The sequence below is a fragment of the Brassica rapa genome, chromosome A07 (assembly GCF_000309985.2).
Source record: "Brassica rapa cultivar Chiifu-401-42 chromosome A07, CAAS_Brap_v3.01, whole genome shotgun sequence".
In the NCBI taxonomy this organism is placed as follows: domain Eukaryota; kingdom Viridiplantae; phylum Streptophyta; class Magnoliopsida; order Brassicales; family Brassicaceae; genus Brassica; species Brassica rapa.
The window spans coordinates 28,534,203-28,553,078 of record NC_024801.2 but is presented as its reverse complement, the minus strand read 5'-3'; the positions used below and the strand labels follow the sequence as shown (position 1 = coordinate 28,553,078).

Here is an 18,876-nt window from a genome sequence, read left to right as displayed (position 1 = left end):
TCAAAGAATAAACAATGCCTAATCATATTACTTCCATAAATAAATACGTTTTGTTTTCTCTCTTAATATTTACTTTATTTTCACTTGGCACGTTTTGATTTTTATGCTCAGTTACAAGAATCGTTTTATTTAATAGTTTGCCTAAATTAATTTTTGGCGGTATGATGCTTTAATAATTTACAGTCTATTATGGGGTCCAATATAAAGCTTAATATTCGTTATCTTGGGCTCAACTTTTGTCTAGAGACCACCCTTTTTTTCCTTTCAAATTGACTTGAAATTGAGTAATCATTTTAAATTGAGTAGTGCGGCTAATTATGGTGCAAAAGTGTGTGATAGTACACAAATAAACCATTTGTGTGAAAATGTGATAATTATCATGAATCCATGTGTATTTATTTAAGGTAATGCCACCAAAAACACTAATACTCTATCAGCCTTATATTCTTTAGGCAATTATTTTTCTTTTAAAAGCATTTGCTATTTTCTGAAGCAAACCATATTATGTAAAATATAAAGTTATATAATAATGTGTAAGATGTTTTAAATACTCTAAACTAAAGAGATGTATGAAAAGTTCAACTTTCTGCATCTTGAAAAAATGAAATGTGTTGAGGCATGCCACTAATATGCCTTGGTTAAATCCAAAATAATACATTTCCCCTAAGGCATCATAATATAATAATTAAAGCTAATAGTTAGAATATTAATTAAGAAAAAGAGGTCCACATCATAGCTAACAAACAGTCACCAAAGCTGGAAAAAAGAAGGCAAAGTGAAAGAGACGATTGGAAAAAATTATTGACAAAGATACTCTGTGTCATTAAGCCTTGGTTTTGATTAGTTCCCAGATCACAGCTTCATTAAGATCTAACCGGTTTATATATTCTAAAATGTCTCGGACCGGTTGGTGATCAACCCGTGACTTGAGACCCGGTTCTATTCGAGTAAACCGGAAACCCACTAGCCTCGGACTTGTTTAGAGAATTGCGCGAGTTGCAGAGTCGTGGTAGTGGAGCTGTAGTCGCCGGGAGAAATCAGGATGATTCGCGGCAGAGGATCGTGGGTCGGATTGGCGACCCGGTTGAGACACTATAGGATCCGGCGTCTGTGCACCAAAGGAGAGAACGGTGGGAAGAAACCGGAATCTAGTGTTGTTGCTCAGCACAGCGAGGCTGAATCGAATGTTGTTGTTTCTCGCTACGAAGAGACGTACAAGAAGCTGGATAAGCTCGATTTCGTGACAGCTGCGAAGATCTTGTTCACTGAACCACCCAAGAAGAATAAATTTGGGTACTTTCTTTCTCTGCCTTTAAAAGCTCTTCTGACATTTAGAAATGTGTAAAGTTAGCTTCTTTAGGTTGAAACAAAGTGAACATAGTTTTCTAGTTGATGTTCTGAAACTATGTGTTGAAAGTTAGTTGAGTTCTTGTGCTGGTTAGTATGCCCTCCTCATATGGGTGTTACTTGTGCGCTAGGCTTGACTGGCATATTGTGCAATTCATTATCGTCTGCTTGCCGTCTCTAGGTATCTATCTCACTTTGTTTCTCTCCCAAATGTTATATGGTCAGTGTTGCTGTATAAGGATCTCAATGGTGCTTTGTTTTCCTTGTAACAGCTGTGTATCTGGTTGCTCAATATGCTCGCCGTAAAATGAAGATTATGGACGCTGTCAGTTTTCATTCTTGCTCATTACCAAACTGATATCCCCAGAGAGATATCTCTATGTTTTAATGTTTTTGTCCTCCATGTTCATTATTTCTGGCCAATGTTGCTTATATCTTCAGGAACTTGGGGAGAAGAAGAGGAAAGAAGATGAAAAGAAAGAGAAGGAAGAAGCTGAAAAGAAGGCCTTAGAAGAAGAAGCAGCAACCAAGTCTCAGGATGAGCTAATGGAGATGAAACAGAGACTTGGCAAAATCGAAGAGACAATCAAAGAGATTGTTTTGGAAGCGAAGAAACCTTCGGGGAATGCTCCAACCAAAACACAAGGAGAACAATCTACCAAACCCCCACCAAAAGAAGAATCAAAACCAAACAATGTGGAACAAAAGGGCAATGTACATAAGCCTGTTGAGAATCAAACAAATGTGGATTCTCCCAGGCCTCAGTGAGATTATTAGAAAGGAAACTTAGGTGGTAGATGAAGAATGATTATACTCTTATGTGGGTTGTTTTGTTTGCTTTTGGAACTAAAGCATTAGTCAATGCAATTCTCTTATTTTGCGTATTCGCTTCAGAATGATTACGTAAACGCAAGGAGTTAATTTACTTTAAGTTATTTTAGTTTAGAGCCAAACAAACAAGATTTGGGTGTCGACAGAACAAAAACCACAACACTTCCTGCTGAAAAATGGTTATTTTGGTGTCCAAACATAGACCTGTCCTCCAGCTGTGGATCCTGCAACCACCCCAACGTTAAGAGGATGGCAATGGATTCTGCAAGGAATAGCTTTCATAAGAGGGTCTTGCAGTTCCTTCACTGTTCTCTTTAGTTTCGTTGAGATCACATCAATTCCTTTTGAAGGACGATTGCCAACAAAGATGTATGAATCATCCCATCCCCACACTCCCCTGCAAATCATAAACAGATGATGAGAGCATATCCCTACTTTTCATTTTCTCATAAATGTGGAGATTTGAGTGTATACTGAAGATGAAATGTGTATTGGAACTGAGAGCTTATTATGATGTGGAGCAATACCTGAAAGTAGAGATCCACCTGTTGGTGGCATTGTCGTGAGATATCATGGATATATCCTCGAAATTGGCGCCACTTAGTATACCAATATAGTTGTCAACGCTACAAAGAAAACAAGAGCAACATGTTACCAAACAAACACCAGTGGAACATGAATCTGCAACTAGCATTTTACAAATGCTGAAAAGAAGTATATACAAGAGAACTACATAGCAAAACAGTTTCACCATACACAAATTCCCCTTGTCTAAGTTGGTAAACTTTAAGAAATTAGATTAGTAGTAACATATCGAAACCACAAGGCATCAAATGCTTCTAGACAGTTGTTTTTTTAACAAGTATGTGCAACTTATATATACCAAAACGTAGAGAGATAATGAACGTCAACAAGTGTGGAGCATATATCTTAATGTTTCAAAAAAAAACAAACAATATCTTGTGTGAGTTCTAAAAACCAAGGAGATCAGTCAAACTCAATGTTCGTAGATCCATAAACTAACAGTATTAAACAGACTGAGAAGAAACACAACAACATACCTTGTAGTAGCAAGTGAAAGACCAGAAGGAGAGAAATAAGCAGAGTGCACAGCCCTGGAATGATTCACAGTCTTTAATGTTTTCGGTGTTGTAGCTCCCATGCTTCTCAAGTCCCAAAGGCAAGCAGTACCATCTGTGGAGCTTGTAGCCATGACATGGGGATTTTGCGGGCTGAAATCTATAGAGTTTATCCTGTGTTCATGTAAATCATCCCAATTGAGAACAGACTTTCCTGCTCGGAGGTCCCATACATACAACATTCCATATCCCGCACTGAAGTACAAGCTTTGCTCATCATTAGGTCTCTGAGAGAGAGAAAATATAGCATCATCGCTCGAATAAACCAGATCAAAAACCGACTTCTCGACATCCATCAACCGTATGAGACCATCATAGCTGCTGCTAATAACCTGCCCCAACGAAAACGAGCTTAGGAATAATAAAAGAAATAACTTTCTCCAACCAAAGTTTCAAGACAATTAAAAAAAAAAGGTACCTTTGAGAGAGAGTTTTGCTGAAACACAAGAGATGAAACTGGGGCAGTGTGAGGACGGAACAGATAGATCCCATCATCATCATCATCCTCAACCCCACAATCCATATTCCAAAAACCAACATTGCCAAGTTTATCCCCAGCAGCAACCAGCTTAACATTCTGGCAAGGCATGAACTTTACAACCAAAATCCTCCCAGGAACAACACGTGCTACGTTATGCGGCTCTAAACTCAACGGTTCCCTATCAAACTCAATCTTCTCAAAATCAATCTTCTCAGGCTTAATAACTTCCTTCTTCAAACAATCATTACCAGAACTCATAGGAGAATCACCATTCTCATCCTTAGTAACCAATTTTCCTCGACAAGACTTTTTGGCAAAAGCTTCCTTCTTCACAAAACCACTAGATGAAACAGGCTCTTCCTTTTGAACAACTGCATTAGACAGGCGAGAAGACCTCCTCCTAGTGCTGCTACTATCTCCAACAGAATCATCACAATCATCCTTAACCATAGACTTACTCGCAGTAGTACCCAACATAATCTCAACGAACTTCTTACAAGAGCCCTCTCCATCATAAGCCTTATCAAAGGGCAGAGGAGCCAATAAGCGAGCCGATGATTTCTGCATAGGAGCCGACGAGTACTGGTGAGGAGGAGTAGGAATACGTTTGGGATAATCCGAGAACCAATTGGGTAAACCGACAGAATCTGGATCCAAGCCTCTGGTCCGTAACGACTTCCGCATAACAATCGGCGTTTCAGGCTTGCTCTGCTTCTCCTTCTTCTTATACGATTTAGTAGAATCGTCTCGAGGGCGTTTGGTTGCGGCGGTGAGAATAGATGCGTTGGCACGGACGTTGAGCGCCGCCAACATCTCATCGTTCCGCCTGATGTTCTCCAATCTCTTCCGCTCGTACTCCGTCGCCATTGAATCACTGTGAGTCAGAGAGAGAGAAAGTAACTGTAAGCCCTAGAAGATAAGCAATCAAACAAGAAGATCCCTTATTGCTCGGAGATGGGCGGGAGATTCGCACTTTACCGCCAAAAAAAAAACTATTTTCTTAATTTTACGAAAATATCATTATTTCACGGTTCAGATTACTTTCTCTGAACTAGAACACACGATATTGGCCGTACGATGGAACCTCTGCTTTGACTGTTATTAATCTCAATCGACGGTGTAGATTACTTTCTCCCAAACTATAACGCGCGATATTAGCCGTACGATTAAATCTCTTAAAAACTGTTAAACCCTACGAATCGTCGTCATTTTCTCCTCTCATCTCTCTGTCAATGGCTCGATACCTCAGATGTCTGAGAACATCCGTCTTCTCCGATTCGTCCCCTTCGATTGCGTACCGGAACCCTAAAATCGGTTTACCCACGGTTCAAAATCGAAACTTTTTGATCGGAGGGAGATGTCTAAGCTCGGGGAGTTACGTCTCAGAAATGCAGAAATCAGCTTTCCAAGGAAACATCTGCCGACTCATCCGTAATGAGATCGATTACGAACTCAATCACTCGCCTCCTCTTCAGGTAATGCCAATAAAGCTTGATACTTTAATTATTCCATTTCAATGGCAGAAAGGTAGATACTTTACTTTAGCCTTCTCTAGTTTGGGGATTGATCACTTTGGTTGTATATGTTTGGCAGTCTCCCAGCAGTTATGGTCCATTCACTGTGGAAGAACGGCATGGAGAGCAGTGGATTAGCTTGAAGAGGAAGTATGGGGAGAAAGAAGACATTAAAGTGGAGGCGACCATGTTTGATAGATCAGTTCCGACTTCAAAGTCCACCAGAACTGAACCTGAGTTTATTCTTCACATCACTTTCGTTGTCAACATCTCTAAGGGCATTTCTGGTGAGTCCTTGGAGATCGTGTGTTCTGCTTGGCCAGATAACATTGAGATATCCAAGCTCTGTATTCGTAAAGGCACCAACAGTTCGCCGTCTTCCTACGGTGGACCAGAGTTTGAGTACGCTGATTTGATTCTTTTCTTTAACATAGTAAAAAAAAATGAGATATAGGACTACTATGTGCAACAGATGAAGTGATTGTGTGTTTGTCTTTGGTTATTATAGGGAACTGGATGATGAGCTTCAAGACGCTCTTTATCAGTTTTTAGAGGAAAGAGGTATAAGCGACGAGCTTGCTGTTTTCTTGCATCGTTATATGAAGAACAAAAGTAAATTCGAGTACGTTAGATGGATGGAAAGCGTTAAATCTTATGTCGAGAAGAATTAGACATTAGTCTCTTTGGATTTCTACTGTTTGGTTCCTCATAAATGCAATGTGTATGTTAGTACATGACTCTCTTTGATTTGGATTTGCTCCCAATAATACATTCAGTTGCAACTTTTTTTTCTTATTTGTTGCCTAGGTTTTTAGCCTACAGGTTGTGTAAAAACTACTCCTTGATGCATAATTACGAACATGGACAATAACATATACTACAAGACTGTTTCAGAAATGCATGTTTGTGGAAATGGAATCGTGGTGTTACTTGTTTGCATTGAAAGTGCTTTAAAGTTAAGTTTGTAGAATGATGACTTCTCGGGTAAATTTAATTTTCCCCCTTAGGGAACTTGCTAGCTAACACTTGTGTTTGACTTTGGTGACTTCCAAACCAATTCTTAGTGTTCCTTAACAGAGGAGCAACTCCATGGATGTGTTTTTTTAGAAAATTATTATTCCCTAGTGTGGATTCACTGTAAAACACCAGAAGTTAAAGGGACAAGCCAGCTGAATGCAATATACTATAGTTAGATGTATGTTGATTCGGTTTGGTTTATACAAAATATTAGGAGATATAATATGATGCAATTACTATTCTCTTTTCAATTTGATTTGGTATCTGATAAGCTTTTGATTATGAGAACTGTCATTTTCTAGAGAACTTTGGATCTTTTTCCACTATGAAATATGATTGTGGTATCTACATACAAATCTTAATCGATGTGACGGATTAGGATAATCTGAGGGATTAGTAAGGTAATTATGGTGCATAACCACATGATTTCCGCATCGTTAGTATCATGATTTGTGGGAAATATTGATTGTTAATCGCAATGATTAGCATTATTATATGATTATTATCACTTTAATGTAAACATCAACTTGATACATACCCCACCCAAAGCAGACTTCACAGAATCTTTGGGTTATAATTCAGTAAATCCAAGATAATTATCAATTTTCATAATAGATCCCTCTCGCCCACATGGTCACATATTACAAAATAAAATATCAAGTAACAAGTGTTAAATTAGTATAGGCATTAGTGCAGATAATTTTCTTGAGAGTTTTGTAATAGATTAGATTATTGGTTAAAATGGTGATAGAATTGTGAAATAATAATAGCGATGTGACTAGATTAGATTAAAAAGGACAATATAAATTTAACTTTAATAGTCACATGGCGTTGAAAACAACAACCTCTGACGAACAACTCTTCACTTGTGGATTAATGTCTGTTTCTTTTAACTACATGTAGGACCAGTCTTCGATAATCACAGTGCATCCACTCTATATTTTTTTACAAAAACGTAAAATCTTGTTTTGCTGATATATTGTCTTTTGATACCATATAAAATAATCAACTATGCTATAGTTTATTGTATACATTATACATATAGGGGATTTCATATTGCATTCTATCAGACTATCAGTTGATTGACTAAAGTCAGTTCACGCCTAATAAATTGGTGACAATTTAGTGGGCAATAATGCGTATAACGTAGGACATGTTTTTGTTTCTTTCGGTGACATACTCCACAATTTTTTTTTGTAATTCTCATTTTAGATACACACATTTATTATGTAGGGTTACTCTCACTTGAACTTAAAAGATGACATATTCTTCACTATGAATATGATTATACATATTTTCTTACTATGACAGTTACACCAGTCTAATAATATATGTGGAATGGCTATCACTTTCTCCGTAATACAATTTAATTCAAGTTTTGAGTATTGTACTACATAGGCTCAAAATAGACCTCAAATATTGAACTATACAGCAATATATCAAGTAAAAAAGGCACAGCTTAATTGATGAAACTCTACCACATCCTGCAGTCAATCATTATATCAAACAAAGTAATAATCAAAAGATAATAAAAAACCGTAAAAGTTATAATAAAGACTAAAACAAGATGACAATCAATAGATCATAGCTTAAGGGTCAAGTCAATCTTCTTAAACTGATTATGATCTTCTTGCTTGCTCTTGAAATATTCAATGTTACTGTTGGCGACTTCAATGTGAAATTTCTCCGGCATCACCTTTCCGATAGCCGGTTTCTGGTGAACGCTCTGTTTGAAAACATGGCTTAAACTCGCTGTTTGTCTTCCTAGACAAGGATTATGGATCGTTGAATGAGCATGAATCTCTAGCGTTGATCTGTTACTCGGCGAGCCATGTAACGGTAACGATGCCATGCTCGCGAATCTGCTGACTGAACCGTGGCCAAACGCAAACGCTGAAGAAGGAGAGGATGAGGATGAGGAGGAGTAGGAGGAGGAGAGACTCATCTTGTAGTAGTGTCCGCGTTTAGCTAAGGTACGTTCGCGTTTATGAGCGTTTTGGTGGCCGCCTAGTGCTTGTGAGCTATAGAACTTTCTTTGACAATAATTGCACGAGAACGTTCTTGGATCTTCCACATGTTCTTGACGGTTAGGATGATGATGAGAAGTCGATGATGAGCTGGTTTTGAAAGAATCGATGAGATTGAGTTCTGATGAAGTTGTACCACGTGGAAAAAGGGTCAAACCTAACTCAAGATCTTGATAACATCGTTTCTTGATTTTTAACATTTCCTGATCTCCTTTGATGGAAGGATCCATGTATACTTTGTGTATATAGCCTATAGATAATATATAAAGAGAAGGAAAATAAAGGTTTGATATAGATGTTATGCTAAGTGATGTGGTCGTGGGAAGTCAAGTGTGAGTTCTATTTATGGAACTGGAGGGACATGTGACCTTTTCAAAAAAGTGAATGATGTTTAAAGAAAAGAGGACACTTTTGATGTGTGCAATCTGACCTAGAGCTACAGAGCCGCACATGTAACCGTATAGTAGTAGACACTAGAAAAAGTTAATGTTGTAATAATTTGAATTATTGATATATTTGGGAACATGAATAATGAGTGTTCATAATTTCATGTTATACCTATTGTAATAAATACCATAAGTAGCTCTATCTTAATCAAATGAGTTTGTCTTTGTTGCCAGTTGCCATATTGTTTCTCTCTTTTCTTTTTCTAATTTTCTTATGTTTTTCTTTTCGTTATAAAACGTTTCTTTTTTAGAATGATAAACATATAAATAACACTATACAGTATGTACGTAGGTAGTTCCATTCATCTAGGGTTTAGGTGAGACGTTTGATTCAAAAACCCAAATGAAGAAGCTGTCTTTATTTGTTTAAGTGTTAGGTAAGTTAGCACTTTGGACAAGGATTATGAAGCCAATCAGATCTCCCCGACAATCACTTTCGTCTCAAAATTTTTAACCCATTCATTCTCCCGTTTTCGGTCGAATGTCCAAAACCGAAAAAACACACACATAAAAACAAAAAAAAATCACATAAAAATGTCATTAATCATTGTTTATATTATATCATACACTAGGTTAAGATCCGCGCCTTACGCAGAATAAACATTATATATATAAATTATTTTATATATTATATGTTTATAATATATTATGAAATAATAAATATTTATTGAATAATTAAAAAGTCATTATCTACTACTTATATAATTAAATTGGTGCGAACATATAAATAAATTTTATAAATCGAAAAAATATTTTTTATATTTGATATGATATATAATTAAATTGAAATGATAGTAACATATATATGGTATATTTTAATATTAATATTTATTAGATGATGCTTTTTGCTCATATTTATTTTTTTATCATTTGTATCTGTTATAGCAAAAAATCTAAATTAGTGATAACAAAATTTTCACTGTGGGATAAATGGTTTAAATAATTTATAATATTTTAAAAAATTAAGTTCTCAATATTTTTTCAAAATTTTTATCAAAAAAATGTTCAAAGTAAATTTCAAAATTAAGATATTTATGTATTTTTATATGGCATATAGTTTAATTTAAAATGATACATATATTTATATATCTTTTATTTTTGATACTTATTAAATGAGACTTTCAACTTATATTATTTTTTAAATATTTGTATCATGTCATAACAAAAGTTTTAAATGATAGATCACAAAATTTGAATGTGAAACTTTTAACAGTTTTAGTAATTTATATTCGTTTTTAAAAATTCAAAATATAATATAAAAATAATTTTTTTTTAATTTTTACTATATGGTTATTATGATTGTTTAAATTATATTAATAGCTTAAAATTAAACAAATATAATTATAATACACACTTATTTTTATCAAATCTTTATTATTCAAAATTATTAATTGTCATATATACTTTAGCCACATTAGGCAATTCCGTAATCTTATTTAAAGAAATAGTGAAGCACATTAATAATGTATTTATTGTGGTTTAATAAAAAAATTATTATATATTTAGATGGACTAACCTATTTTTCTAAGGATTTTAAAAATCATTCTAATGATGACATATGGCTACAAAAAGATGTTGCAATGCTTCTCAAATAATATATAATGGATTCGTTCTCGTTAACTTACAAAACCATCCACCAAGGTTAATCTAACAAAAAGAACAAATGATATGAGATTCGATTCATAGATGTTATAGATTGTCTTTAATCGAGCTTCTCTTAGCTCTCTATTTGTAAATGCCCTTTGATCTTAGCTACTGGATGAAATGACTTCTGAACTGCTTTCTTCCAGTAAACTATCCTATCGAACCTTTCAAGACCTTTTTGTCTTTCGAAATTTCAAGTTCTTTATCACCACCACTGCTTCACATCGTATGCTTCAGTGCGAAGATGTTGATAACGTATAAATTGTTTGTTTGTTTTTTTTTGTCTTTTTACCATGAAACCACTCATTCTAGGTGAAGCAAATTATGATTATGATATGGAACACCTAAACTTTTTAGTATAAAAAAAAATATGTATCTCTTGAGATAAATGATTGTTTTTAACTGTAGTAATTTACTAATTAATAAATTAAAATTATTAATCCTCCCAACTAACTTTGCTCTTTTAATTAATATAAGTGTGTTTCAAAAAAAAAAAAAAATTAAAATATTGATTGTTTTATTACGTAGATTTATACTAACGTTAAAGACAAACTCGGTTGATAATAATATAATATACATTTGAAATCTTACAGCTTTGTTCTGCAGTAAATAATATTACGAGTTCATTGTTAGTAGAAACAACAAGTAACTGCGATCTTTAGACATAGTAAGACAATCAAGTTACGAACTGGTCACACAGGTTCAATTTACAGTGCATCAAAATGTAATCTTATCACCAACATATGATTCCCCAGCATATATTTACTGATTTCTTTTTAAAATAAAAAACATCCATCTGCTGGAAAATAGAAACCATCCAGCTTTAGTTACAAAAGTACATCTTTTGTTTCATCATAGTGACTTGTGAGGTGATGTATTTTGTTTTTATGTTTGCTTTGTCTAATCAATTTAGACAGTATATCTCCTCCTAGATTACCTTGTCGGTCCAACCTCCACACCCCAAAGATATATGGACCACCCTCTCATTCTTTATTATTCCCCAAGAAAAATGAAAAAGGAAAAAAGAAAGAAACAACATCCATGTTTAATAGAAGCATAGCTTGTCTAAAACTGCGCATACTTAGTAATCAAAACAGTCCTCTAATCGTTTCGATTAATCAATCATAAACAACTTGGCTGTATACATTGGTTTTCTTCTTCATATGATTGACCTTTTTAACATTTATATAAGCCCATCATCCCTTCCTGCTCTTATATCACGAAACAATGGGCTACTCTCATTCAAAGGCAAATGAGACCATAACCATAAGTCCATATATGGTTTTGCACAAATCATTCAAAGGCAAATGGGCTACTCTCATTCAAAGGCAAAGTATGATATAACTTGTATCGGTTTTACAAGTTATATCATACTTTGCCTTTAGGAACTAGATCTTACCCGGATGAAGCTAAGGGTTAAGAGGCCAAAGTCATCTCCTCCACCGATTAATTCAAACCTCGTTTTCATCATACGCATTGATGTAGTCCTAAGCTGTCAAAGGATTACAAGCACCTTGGATCAAAGTGATGATTGATCCAACAAGAGGGGTGGTTCTTCTAATCGATCTAATCGACTATAGAACCGGCTGGATGGGAGTGATGATGATGACCTCGAACAGAACAGGGTGTTGACTGATTCCACAATCAACCACGAAAAAGAACAGCCTGATTCCACAAGCAGTCTCAATCGCCAACCACTAAGACAATTACAATGATTTAGAAAGCTAAGTAAAATGAGAAAACATGCTGAAATTAAGAAATTTAGCCGTTAGGCCTTAATGAGAGAATCTGAGCCAAAATGGGAAATGTGTGGAGCTGCTTGTATCTGGACAACTTTGGGAAGATCCTAGGAGTCTTGGGGAGCTTCTGGTTGATGAAACAAATCGCCAAATCACAGCCAAGAGTGTAGAAAACTAGCCGTTGGGATTTAAAAGAAATTGGCTCCAAAAATGGCAAGTTGAGATGGTGAAGAATCTGGCTGATCCAGTGAGGTTTAGTGCATGGTATGAACTCTCCAAGTGGTCTTAGATGTAATGAATGATCTCCTGGTTTCCACACGTGAGTTTGAGTTGCACATTCCTTAAGCAAAGAATTACTTTCCTTAAATAGAACCAGTTCGGATGCAGTGTAAGTCGACTGACTTGTAAATGGTGTATCTCCTAAAGCATTACTCCTTTTGGTATGAAACCAATTCGCCGCATGCTCTGGTTGAGTTGAGAATCTATAGCAAATTGTTTCACGGTCAAATTCCTCATGGTTGCAAAGATATCCTTCTTTGGATGCACCTATGTCCTGGTTGGCTTCTTTAGTTTTCCTCATCTTCATGTTCTTCACTGATTTACTCCTGGTTCCTTTCTCCTTTTCTGATGACGACTTGAGGTCCTCATCACGCATACAAGGGCGATTGATATCCTCCAATGGTTTTCCTTTTCCACTTCACTTGGTCTTTTTTACTCTTGTTCTATCTCTGCAAGCGTCCTCATGATCCCTCCCTCTTTCCTTTCAGCAAGAGGAATATGCACCCAAAAACCAAGAAGGGTTCTTAACAGCCTGCAACTAATAAGCACTTTTACTGGCGTCTTTGCCAAAGCAACTGACTGTTTGTTTCAAAAGCTTCTCAAAGTGTAAAAGAAAATCATCTTTCAATAGTGGAACATTATATTTTCCATGCTATTGCTTGATTAAAGCTGTTATGAGCTTTGAGTCTAACTAATGTTTTGACATTGTTGGCTCTGTTATGAGCTCTGAGTCTTACCAATGTTTTGCCATTCTTGAATTGAAAAGAACGTTAAGGACCTCATATTCAAAAAGGAATACACAATAATAGAAGGCAATCCTGTTCCTCTTGTTTCCTATTAGATGTACAAGAGAGCTTACTCCATGGTGTTCTTAATTTTTATGGCTTGTGTTTTCACCGTATGCACTAGGAGAACACAATATCTTTTGCATAGAAGTTATGAGATTCTTGGGACCCTTGAAGCTCAACAAGCCCAAGGCTGGTGTCTTGCATGGTAAGAAACAAGTTTTCAACGACGGAGGAGATACTGGAAACCGCGAAGGCAAGATCAATGATCTCATCAACAAAATGAACTGCAAGCTACTTTGTTATATGTATGAGACTAAAAACCAAGCACTTGACAAAAACGATATTGCAATTTTGATTTATAACGAAAAAGCATTCGCAGTATTTTTGGATTCAGATAGAGCTTATATAATAATGATATATTCTCTGGCGTCAGAGATTATATTATACACATAGTGATGCAAACAAAGAACACATGGCGAATGGGATTTGAATATTTATCATGGATCATCTCCTGAAACTCCTCTTCTCTTTGGGTGCTTCGTCTTCCTCTGGCAGCTTCACGATCGTGTATGTTCCTGCTCCGATCAACGCTCCAAGAATTGGGGAAGTAAGGTAAACCCAAATGGCTCTGTAATTGTTTGCTGCAATGGCTGGACCTAGTGTTCTTACTGGATTCATTGACGCAGAAGTGGCTGGTCTGTTTATCATGATCAACAAAACATAATCATATATCTATGTAAGAAACAAGAAGACAAATGTGACTTAGATCCGTCTACTGAGTGATTTTACCCAGCTATGAGTATGTTAAGCATGACCGTTGCTCCTACCGCTATTCCCGCCAACTCTCCCACCTGTCATTTTATATTTTGATTTTCAGACGTGTTTCAACTGTTTTGTTCTTTTAAGGTTTTAGTGTTTAGTGTATATTTACAGCTCTAGTGTCGGTGGCCACGGCAGTGACAACAAACATAAGGTTGAAGCTGATTATGAACTCCAAAGCGAAAGCTTGGCTGAGACCCACCGTTGGCACCGTTACGCCACCGCTCATCGTTGGTTCAAACACTGCTTTCAGTGCAAACGCCGCACACAACGACGCCATCACCTGCGCTCCGATATACACCGGCACCTTTTTTTTTACACATTTAATTACTTTAGTCACTAACAAATAACATTCCAAATAACTAAAAATAACAAATCGCTTTGAATTATCAAATTTTATAGTATATCTTAATTAACCCATATGTGTTGCGTGTGCATGTGCATGTTCACGTGTTTATCAGTAACATCCAAAATTTTATAAAAGAAATTAAATTGAAGTAACTGACGTTTTGTCAGTAACATCCAAAAATGTAGTAAAAGAAATAAAGAAAAAGTAACTGACATGTTTCCAAGGGAAGTGTTTAAGAGCAGCAAATGCAATGGTGATAGCGGGGTTGAGATGTGCCCCGGAGATGTGACCGGTCGATAATATAACGATCATAACGGCAAGACCAGCCGAGGCAGCACAGCCTATAAGCGTGACCGCTCCATCTGTCTTCTGATTGACAATCGCCGTGGCTGCTCCGGCGAAGATCAGTATCAATGTCCCAACAAACTCTGCTCCCAACTGTAAACATATGCATATATTAGTAAAATGAATGCATCTTTAGTTGATGTGCTTATATATGGAAGGGTAACAAGTTTAGTTTGTATGAACATGTACCTTACGGTAGAGGGAGACGTTAGGAGGAGGGAGAGCGCAAGAGACTGGAGGGAGTCTTCCATCTTCAAGTGCCCATTCATTGTCAACATTGAAGCATTTGCAGCTTTTTAGAATTGACTTTGGTGTGTATTTACCATTATGTCCATTCCTCTTTCCTTCAAAACCTCCAAAGAGCGGTGCTCCTGGAGTTCCCGGTGTTGTCGCCGGTGTTGAGGGCATTGATGGTATTTCCTCGTGATCCATATTGGAGAGAGAGAGAGATGGAGAGATAGGATGTTTGAGGATATATTTTTTTTTTTCTTTTTTATTGTTGTGTGTGGTATAGGGATGAAGAGGATGCGCAGGCTATTTATAGGAGAAAATATAATATATGAGAGTTGACTTATGAGTGAAGGGATCCAAAAGAGATGATTTTTTTTTTTTGGTTTGGAGTGAGTGAGTGGGTTGGTACTCAATTTTAATCCATGTGTCTTAAGAAAGACTCTCAGCATAACATGAAATGTTGCTATCTTTATGAGAATGGGTCGTGTATACCATGTTTTTTATATCTCTACGACTCTACGTACATGATACATGTATCGTAATGTGTTAAAGAAGCTTTAAGCATGAATGAATCATTGTAGATCGCTTTCTCTCTGAACATGCATTATTTGCTTAACATTGTTATTCACCATGAGAATCGAATACTTGGGTGTTTGTGTGTGGCTGTAAGTTGTTTAGCAAAGAGAATGATTTAAAAGCGATGGTTCCTGACCTTTCATTGTCATAATCGACTCTTTTTTCTTCTTTTTTAATCTTTTTGGATAAATATTTGATGCATGCAACAAAAAAAGTTTTTCCTCCAAGGAATACGTTTGTTTCTTTTAACATTTGTTTATTGCTAATCGAAAATAAATTCTATGATAATAAAGATGACAGAAGAAGGCAATATCTTACAAGCGAAAAACTAAAAAACTCCATAGAGTGTGAGAAAAACTTCACACAAAGAGTGTGAAGAAGGAGATCAAGAAGATTCGGCTCAGTGAAAAGACTTGATATATAACTGTGCCGCCTACTCTGATGATTGTGAGGCCATCTCGGGCCATACCGAACAATGTGAGAGTGAAAGCCTTCTCCAAATAATAAGTTTGTAGTCCCTTATTCGCATATATAACTTGTCTAAGTATGTTTTTTATCCCTAACCGTACATTACCTACTATTTGTAAAGTTTTATAAACTATAGGTACAACTATAGGTCTATACATCCGAAGAATCTATACCTCATAGGACTAAGATAACCATTTAAATTTCGTCCATTCCCTTAAAGCTAAATCACATTGGCTCATCCAATATATGTGGTAACACTGAATAATCAGATATAATATATATATATATGAAAACCCTGTGTGTCAATGAATGTGGTCGCGTTGGATTGTTGGGAGTGGATGAACAATTCAGAACCGTTCAAAGATGGTGAAGCGACTGTTTGTTCTAAATCCCAACGTCACATCGCAGAGATTCTACAGATATATATAATACGATGTTTGTATTAAAGATGAACTTTTTTAGTTCTACCTTCTAACCGTATTCCCTAATTCAGTTTCGTTACTCTCTATTTTGCAGTAATTCTCTGATTATTTATATTACTTTGATATGCAAAATCCTACTATATCTTCGACACTAGCATATATAGTGCGTGTGTTAATTAAAGTGTTAGTGAAAATGAATTAGGACTAATTATTTTGATTGCTTGCTTGCGTATGAAAGAATGCACATAAACTGAATGGGAGACAATTGATATGATATTGAAGGGGATGTTTCAAAGTGTAAAGGAGAGGAGGAAGAAGAGTCTAGATAGAAATGTTGTAGGGTCGAGAAAAATTGTCAAAAAGTTCCGTCTAAATAATTTTGTCCCTCACTAATCGTGGCTACCATGAACTGGTCAACTTTATTCCATATTTTTTCTTAATTTTCTGTTTCTTTAAGAAAATAAAATAGCTGGCTCACTTCACTGTAGTCGTTGAGGCTTATTTTGTCTTCTCCTTTCTGTTTCTCAATTTGTTTGATTAGCATAATTGACATGATACTTAAATCTTTTAATCAGCGTTTATGATGTGGAACTCAACTCTTTCTGATAATATTTATCTGTATGGATGTACATTAACCACTGTATGTTGTATGAAATCACAAAATATTGTGGTATATTCTGCCATACTTGCCTAAAACTTAGAAAGAGAAACTTATATAAGTTTTTTAAGTCGGACAAAAGAAAAGAAACGTTATAGTATAACATGAAACTCGTCGCGAGACTGTTATATTTAAGCCACACAATTAAAGCAAGCGTGACATAGTGGTGTCAAAGAGAAAATGTGATCTCATTATTGTGTTCGATTATTGGATTGGAAAAATTAGTAATCATTATTTTCGTCCCAAATAAAATCTTCCATGCATTACTCATTTTGGGAAACGCTGTTGTCACTTAGAGCATCCCATTAAGGGTTTACGGTGGAAGTTCACACAGAAATCAAAAAAAAAAAATAATAAAATAATTCAATCACATGAACCTCTCTCTCTTAAAACTTTCTCGGCTGAATCCCTTTTTCCTAAAAATCATCACTGTAGTGCGGATCTCACGTGTCATGGCGATCCGCGATTGTTCTAGTTTTTTTTTAAAAATAAAAATCAAAAAGAAAAAAATCTATATATATATAAAATTGTTTGCCTCTCTCCTGTTGCGCCACCTCAGCATCCAGGTTAGAAAGTCGACTTCTATGGTGTTGACACGTGTCTCGGCCACTGATACTCTGCGTTTCATTTAGTCTGTAAAATCATGGGCTTCAATGTGGGTTTTAGATCTCGAAAAGCCGTCACGCTCATCACCACCACTTTCTTTGTGTCTCTTTCGCTGACATCGTCGCCGTCGTCATCGTCTCGAGCTCGCCCCCATGGTCACTGGTCTCAAGCTCGCACCGTCTCGCCCCGTCGTCACCATCTCGAGCTCGCTCCGTCGTCACAGTCTCGAACTCGCTCCGTCGTCACTGTATCGAGCTCGCTCCGTCGTCACTGTATCGAGCTCGCTCCATCGTCAATGTATCGAGCTCGCTCCGTCGTCAATGGTCTCAAGCTCGCTCTGTCACCACCACTCTCGAACTCGCCCCAAAAGTCATCGATGGAGAAGGAGATCGAGAGAATACAGAGAAAGATAGTGCGAAGGTAGAGCCGGAGGAAGAAGGAGGCAGTGGTTTACGGCAGTTCACGAGAGTGAGATGGTAGAGCCGGCTGGAGGAGGAAAGGCTCAAGGCAGCTGGAGGCAAATCTCATTGCGGCTGGAAGAGGAAGGCTCGTGGAGGCTGTCTCTTTTTTAGGTTTAGGTTTTTTTTTTCTAAGATTTGGTTTAGTGTAAACCTATTTGGATAGATGTGATGGTTTAATTTTTTTTGTTAATTCTGGTTTAGTTTTGTAAACTGAATTTTAATTGTAATTCCATTTTAATTTATAAATAAAAAATTTCTTTATTTTAATTATCATAAAATTATAATAAATTATTATTTATTTTTAATTATAAATCAAATTCTGGATTAATTTTTTAAATTATAATGTTACTCAATAGCAAAGTATAAAAAAGCTATTATATTGTTTAGCGATAATAGCATTTATAAAACTGCTATGATTAATAGTAGAGACCTATTATAGTTTGGGTAGACATAGCGGTTTAAATAACGCTAACAGTGACATGTCATAGCAAGAAAAACATTTTTTCTTATGCTAAGAAAATCATTTTTTCTTGTAGCAAAACTAAACTAAACTAATCTGGGCATATAAACTCCGATCCAATCAACAATAGATCAAAATCTGCAATCAAAACCCTAAATTCACCATTATAGATAAGAGAGACGAGAACAAACCGGACAATAACTAGAGGAACTAGAAGCGGTATTGATGG

At 36.1% G+C, this 18,876-nt stretch overlaps 5 protein-coding genes across 5 annotated transcripts; 2 read left to right on the top strand and 3 right to left on the bottom strand.

The window, feature by feature from the left end:
* The first annotated feature begins 255 nt into the window (after window positions 1–255).
* LOC103832462 lies at window positions 256–2,231 on the top strand. The gene is made up of 4 exons (XM_009108475.3): window positions 256–1,293; window positions 1,479–1,528; window positions 1,620–1,672; window positions 1,789–2,231. The coding sequence occupies exons 1-4, from the start codon at window positions 1,043–1,045 to the stop codon at window positions 2,113–2,115; spliced, it is 681 nt and encodes a 226-aa protein (XP_009106723.1). The 5' UTR covers window positions 256–1,042; the 3' UTR covers window positions 2,116–2,231.
* A 20-nt stretch (window positions 2,232–2,251) lies between these two features.
* Window positions 2,252–4,914, bottom strand: LOC103832463 (WD repeat-containing protein 76). Its single transcript, XM_009108476.3, has 4 exons — window positions 3,736–4,914; window positions 3,240–3,649; window positions 2,706–2,804; window positions 2,252–2,575 (listed from the first exon to the last, which is right to left on the bottom strand). The coding sequence occupies exons 1-4, from the start codon at window positions 4,663–4,665 to the stop codon at window positions 2,359–2,361; spliced, it is 1,656 nt and encodes a 551-aa protein (XP_009106724.1). The 5' UTR covers window positions 4,666–4,914; the 3' UTR covers window positions 2,252–2,358.
* A 62-nt stretch (window positions 4,915–4,976) lies between these two features.
* On the top strand, window positions 4,977–6,205 carry LOC103832461 (uncharacterized protein At2g39795, mitochondrial). Its single transcript, XM_009108474.3, has 3 exons — window positions 4,977–5,273; window positions 5,392–5,714; window positions 5,821–6,205. The coding sequence occupies exons 1-3, from the start codon at window positions 5,031–5,033 to the stop codon at window positions 5,981–5,983; spliced, it is 729 nt and encodes a 242-aa protein (XP_009106722.1). The 5' UTR covers window positions 4,977–5,030; the 3' UTR covers window positions 5,984–6,205.
* A 1,454-nt stretch (window positions 6,206–7,659) lies between these two features.
* Window positions 7,660–9,471, bottom strand: LOC103832460 (zinc finger protein 1). Its single transcript, XM_009108472.3, has one exon. It carries the CDS (start codon window positions 8,584–8,586, stop codon window positions 7,912–7,914), a length of 675 nt encoding a protein of 224 aa, XP_009106720.1. The 5' UTR covers window positions 8,587–9,471; the 3' UTR covers window positions 7,660–7,911.
* A 4,109-nt stretch (window positions 9,472–13,580) lies between these two features.
* LOC103832459 (aquaporin NIP6-1) lies at window positions 13,581–15,357 on the bottom strand. Its single transcript, XM_009108471.3, has 5 exons — window positions 14,955–15,357; window positions 14,634–14,858; window positions 14,184–14,378; window positions 14,042–14,103; window positions 13,581–13,949 (listed from the first exon to the last, which is right to left on the bottom strand). Exons 1-5 carry the CDS (start codon window positions 15,195–15,197, stop codon window positions 13,757–13,759), a joined length of 918 nt encoding a protein of 305 aa, XP_009106719.1. The 5' UTR covers window positions 15,198–15,357; the 3' UTR covers window positions 13,581–13,756.
* Between the last annotated feature and the right edge of the window lie 3,519 nt (window positions 15,358–18,876).